Here is a 5,932-nt window from a genome sequence, read left to right on the forward strand (position 1 = left end):
TTCTCATCTGTCACATGCGGATATGAGGAAAGTTTTTAAAAAAAAGGTATATGGTAAAGGATTAGATTAAAGTTTGGTATTAATATCAGGACTGGTATAGGGAAAATTTTGAAACTGGTAAATTGGTGTACTTTTTCCACTCTTACCAATCAGTGAGTCAATAAGCATTTATTAAGAGCCTATTATGCTCCAAGCACTACGTTAAGCACTGGAGATACAAAGAAAAGCAAAAAGACATTTATTTCAAGGAGCTTACAGTCTAATGGAGAAGACAAAATGAAAACATACGCATGTGAAATATGTAAGTATGTTTGTATGTACATGTGTGTATATATATACACACACCTACATAAATATGCATACTTCTGTGTATGGTATATGTATATATTTATATAGTATATGTATATATAGCATATGTACATATTTTATATGTATAAATATACATGTTTGCATATATACTTATATATCCATATATATGATATATGCATTTTGTAAGTATATATACATACACGTACATATACATACATATGTCTACGTTTGTGTGTGTATGTAAGGGGGTAGATTGTACAACAAGGCTGTGAATGACAAAAGAGGGTTTTATATTTGATCTGTAGGTGAAAACTGCAATTTATTGAATAGAGGGAGTAACATGATCAGATGGAGGCCTTGGGAAGATTGATTTTACAGCTAAATGGAAGACTGACCAAAGTAGGCAGAGACTTGTCACAGGCAGACTAACCATCAGACATGGCATGAGGTGATGAAGGCCAGCACCAAGGCAATGGCATTGCCTGAGGAGAGAAAAGCCCATATTCAAGAGATGTTATAAAGGCAAAATGAATAGGCCTTGACAACACATTTATTATGGGAGTTGAGAGTGAGGAGTTGAGGATTATTCTTAGATTGGAAGACTAGATTGTAAGAGTTCTTGACTGGGAGGGCAGATGGTGGAGTCCTTGACAGTAATAAGGAAGTAAAGAAAAGGGTTGGGGCCGTGGAAGGTTTTCAAGGAAAGATAACAAGTTCAATTTTGGACATATTGCCTTTAAGATGTCTACAGAACATCTTACTATTTCCTCCTCCACAGGCATGCATTCAGTCAACAGGTATTTATTAAGTGCTTAGTGTGTGCTAGTCACTATACTAAGTATTGGAAATATAAATATAAGCAAAAGTCAATTCTTTCACTCTAGGAGCTTATATTCTAATGGGGAAAGGTAAAAGGAAACTGAAAAAAAATGTGAGGGAAAGAGGAAGATACCCACAATGGGCATGATAGAGAAATCCTGATGGCAGTCTGGTGTGAAATGAAGAGGTAGGTGGGTGGCATCCTTAAATGATCTTCATTAGATGACTAAGTTACACCTCAGTTAGATCAACTCTCTATCATGGTACCTAGTGATTCCAAATTATCCATCTCTCTTTTACCTATTCCCATCAAAATGCTCATTTCCTCTGTTTCTCATTATCCTAACATTGTCAGGAGGAAAAAAATCAAACCCAACTATTTTACACTTATCTGTGAGACAGATAAATCAGTTCAACCCTTTTGAAAGAAGATTCTGATTAATCAAATGAATCTCTAATTGGCAATTTTTTCAAGTTGTGACAAGGCCCTTCTGTAGTCTCTCACACCATAACAAGTATTCTATAGCCTGATCCCTATACACAGAGTTTTAGGTGCTAGAGAAATAGCATCTGCATCATGATCCTGCCTAACAATGGTCCTTCTAGTTGCAATGATTCAAAATCAGTCAATCAAGACTCACCTTAGAACTCCCCTCAGTCTACCTTTCCCTGTGGGGAGCTCACGCTGGAGCATCTCTCCACCATGCCAGCCTGCTTCTCCCACTGCTGATTTCCACCCAAGTACCTCCATTTTGGGGAGGGGCCCAGGCTAGTTAACCTTCATTGCCCTCCTAGTTTTGTTTCTGACTTTACTGTCTGAAATACCATGCCATGGAGGTGTAGATGGTTACCTCTCCACTCTCTAAGTCCGGATCCCTAATTCCATGTTTCCCTGCTCCTTTTTGTGTGTTGTTTTCCCCTATTAGAATCTGATCACTTTCAGTGGAAGGACACACTTGTTTTTGGCTTTTGTGTGCCCAGGAGCTCAGAATAGTGCCTGACACATAGAAAGTGCTTATTAAATGCACTTTCTTGTGCTAGGCAACTGTCCTGTATGCTGAGGTTACAGAGGGGAAAAAACAAAACAAAACAATCCATGGCATAAAATGAGTTTACCTGCTATTTAATATTGTCTTAAGTGTCATAGCTGTCACTAATTCTACTATGGACACAAAAGCATTTATTGATCATCAGTTTTTCTCTTGAAAAAATAATGATCCTTGTTGGCAAATGACATCTTTACATTATGGAATAACTAGGTTGAAAGATAACAGAACAGCTTCTCATTTTTTAAATTAGAACTCTGTACTTAATATGCAATTCTTAATTAATGAGATTTTGAATTTATTTAGGCGATTTGGTTTACTATGATTCTGTTCACAGAAACAATCAAGTTGTAAATGTTTTATGTATCTACATTTTAACACTCATGGTGGGCAAGAATTACATGACTTAACTATTATGATGAATAGTATTCACATTGATTATGAATTATGACGGCTTTCTAAGGAGTAGACTAAAATTACTCCCTCACAGTTCTGTTCGGTCTCATGTATTAAGTATAATCTATTTCTCTCATATATTAAGTGTAAAATATTTGACTTTTTAATGGGAACCTGGAAAATGGGTAGCCTTAATTATCATCCCAATTTTACCAGACTTTCTGAGAATGTTGAAAATGATAATACACAGGTAGGTGGCACAGTAAATAGAGCACTGGACCAAGAGTCAGAGGACCTTACTTCAAATATGCTCTCAGAATTTAATAGCTGTACAATACTGGACTGGTCATTTAACCTCTATTCGCCTCAGTTTCCTCACATGTAAAGTTTTCCTAATCATCACACCAATGCCCTACAGTTGTTATGAAGATAAAATGAAATAATATCTGTAAAGTTGTTTTTGAACTTCAAAATGCCATATAAATATCATCATCATCATCATCATCATCAGTTTTGGAGGGGCAAGGCGATGAGGGTTAAGTGACTTGCCCAGGGTCACACAGCTATTAAGTGTCAAGTGTCTCAGGCCAGATTTGAACTCAGGTCCTCCTGAATCCAGGGCTGGTGCTTTATCCACTGCACCACCTAGCTACCCATTATCATTATTAATATTAATCTCAGACCTGTGCTGTCAGTAAAACTCTTAAATTCCCAATCTTAGGGAATAACTTGGATTTTCTTAAACCTTTGAACTTCACCATCCTCCCGGAAGTGGTGTCCTTCTTCTACTAAAAGGGGAGCTATCCAGGGAAGAATTCTCATTGAGCATCCAGCATCAAATCCAAAAGCTCTAGAACTCATCAGCTAACTTCCCAGGCCAGGGGGGAAATTCTCAGGATCTGCTTTGGTTAGAAAAGTAAAGATTACCAAGAATTAGGAGAAGAAGGAGAGAAATGTTCTTCACATCCTTGCTGGAAACATATGGAAAAGAAAATATTAGAAGGATCTCCCTTCCCCCCAAAAGAGATTCAGCTGCTTCTTTTTTTTCAGTTCTTCTAATGAGTGCATAGAGAGGATTCCACATTTCCATTTACCCCTTCACTTTTGAGTACTCAGCAGTGGCTATGTCAATGAAACAAAGCATATGATCAACAGAAAGGGATCAGAGCACATGCACAGTTGCAAAAAAAAAAATACACATTCCTACAAATCAGGATTTCCTCTGATTACCCCCTAGTACATGTGTGTGTGTTTTAATAATTCCATTCCTTTTTATTTCTTTTTGGTGAGGCAATTGGGGTTCAGTGACTTGCTCAGGGTCACACAGCTAGTAATTATTCAGTGTCTGAGGCGGGGTTTGAACTCAGATCCTCCTGAATCCAGGGCCAGTGCTCTATCCACTGTGCCACCTAGCTGTCCCTCATTCAATTTTTAATTAGATTTAAGGACAGGGATTACAGAATCTCAAAATCCTAGGAATATCAGTTGGCAGAAACTTCCCAAATCATCTAGCTCAATGTTTAAAAAAGGATACCCTACCTCTACAACATAACTGACTAACTTTAGCCCAGTCTTTTCCTAAAGAAAAGATTCCTTCCATAACCCTCAAGTAGGGAAAAGTTGTGATAGACCATTCCACTTTTAGACAATTCAAATGGTTAGGAAGTGTTACATTATGTGACTCCTAATTTGCCCTTTCCAACTTCCAGTCATTGCTTCTATTTTTACCCTTTGCAGACAAACAGAAGTTTAATCCTTTTGTCCTTCAAAGACTTTAAGATAGTTTTTATTTTCCCTAGAAGTCTTCTCTTCTATTTCCAGGCTACCTATATCCAGTATCTTCAATTTTTCATCATAAAGTATGAACTGGAGATCCTTTACCAGGTTACCATCAACTGAATTCTCTCTAGCTTTTCAATGTCCTTTCTAAAATGTGGAAACCGGGACTGACTCAACTGTTGTCCGCTAGAACAGAGTCCATCAATACTCTTATCTTCGTGTTCCTGGATGCACCTAATGTTGTAATGTTTCTAGCCTGTTATCACATAAGGTTGTCTAATATTGATCATGTATTCCATTAAAACCTACTAAATCATTTTCAAAGCTGCTGTTGGCTACTGATACCTTCCCTACCTTGAACCTATAAAGCTGAGTATTTTACCTTGAGTGGAAAACTTTGTAATTATTACTACTGAATTTCATCTTATTCAATTCAACCAAAAGTGGTGTTCTTTTTTTTTTTTGCTGTTTTTCTGATTTATTAAGACATATTCCACAAGATTTCTTTAATTAGAAATTCTTTGAAACAATACCATCATTTTTTGCCAGGCGGAGAAAAGAGTAATCAGATACTCCCATTTTATGAATTGCTCCACAAATTGCATAAGTTTTAAATTGTCCATTGAATCTGCCTGTGACCTTGTTAGCCTCAGCCACATACATCTGGATGGGCGCATGGTCCTGGGCCCCGATGATCCTGTTGCTCATGGAGCATTTCCGTGGCACGTACATGTCCATGAACTCACCAGCATTATTCTGCATGTCAGCAACTGAGGGAACCGAGTGCAAACTTGAAAGCGGCAAAAGAGAAAAAGGCCAAAGTGGTATTTTTTCAAGATCTTTTTGAATCCTGAGCATATCATTCATCATATCAGTTTTCATCCTAGTTGTGTATCATCTGACAATTTTATAAATATTCCACCTATGCCTTAATCCTAGTTAATGAAAAAATGTCCAGCAGCACAAGGAAAAATATAAATAACTGGTCTATGCCACCAGAGTCCTCCTTGTAAATTGAAATCTAGCCATCAATGACTATTGTGTGTGTCTGACTATAACCTGCTCTGAAGAAACCTAATTGTACTATCATCTATCCTCATTTCACCGTTTTTTCTATGATCAGACTGAAAGATTTTATTGAATACTTTCCTTAAATCTAGGTAAATTGACTCCTATAATATTCTCTGATCTACCCAGTCTAATAACCTTGTCACCAAAATGAAATAACATTAATCTACCATTATCTGTTATTGATGGCACTTTGGGATCATTGTCTCCTCTTCTAAGTATACACTGTCTATCCCTTTAATGAAGCTTCAGAAATGTGGCAGGAATATGTCTAACTCTCTGTTCAGTAGTTTACAGATGGAATTCTCTTCTCTTTTTTGAGAATTGAGACATTTGCCCTTCTTCAATATTGTGGTAGATGTTCTATTCTCTGTGGACTTTCAGAGTTCACTGATAATGACTCTGGAATTTTACCTTCCAGTTTTTTCAGTACACTGGCAGACACATAGATCATCTAGGCTTTTTGATACAAAGTCACCAAGGGCAATAAATATCATTTTACTTATCAAATGTCT

At 37.1% G+C, this 5,932-nt stretch overlaps 1 protein-coding gene across 1 annotated transcript; it reads right to left on the reverse strand.

Moving 5' to 3' along the window:
* Window positions 1–4,859: 4,859 nt before the first annotated feature.
* Window positions 4,860–5,111, reverse strand: LOC122739166 (40S ribosomal protein S21-like). The gene has a single exon (XM_043981008.1). The coding sequence runs from the start codon at window positions 5,109–5,111 to the stop codon at window positions 4,860–4,862; it is 252 nt and encodes an 83-aa protein (XP_043836943.1).
* Window positions 5,112–5,932: the final 821 nt, after the last annotated feature.

The sequence above is a fragment of the Dromiciops gliroides genome, chromosome 1 (assembly GCF_019393635.1).
Source record: "Dromiciops gliroides isolate mDroGli1 chromosome 1, mDroGli1.pri, whole genome shotgun sequence".
Classification (NCBI taxonomy): domain Eukaryota; kingdom Metazoa; phylum Chordata; class Mammalia; order Microbiotheria; family Microbiotheriidae; genus Dromiciops; species Dromiciops gliroides.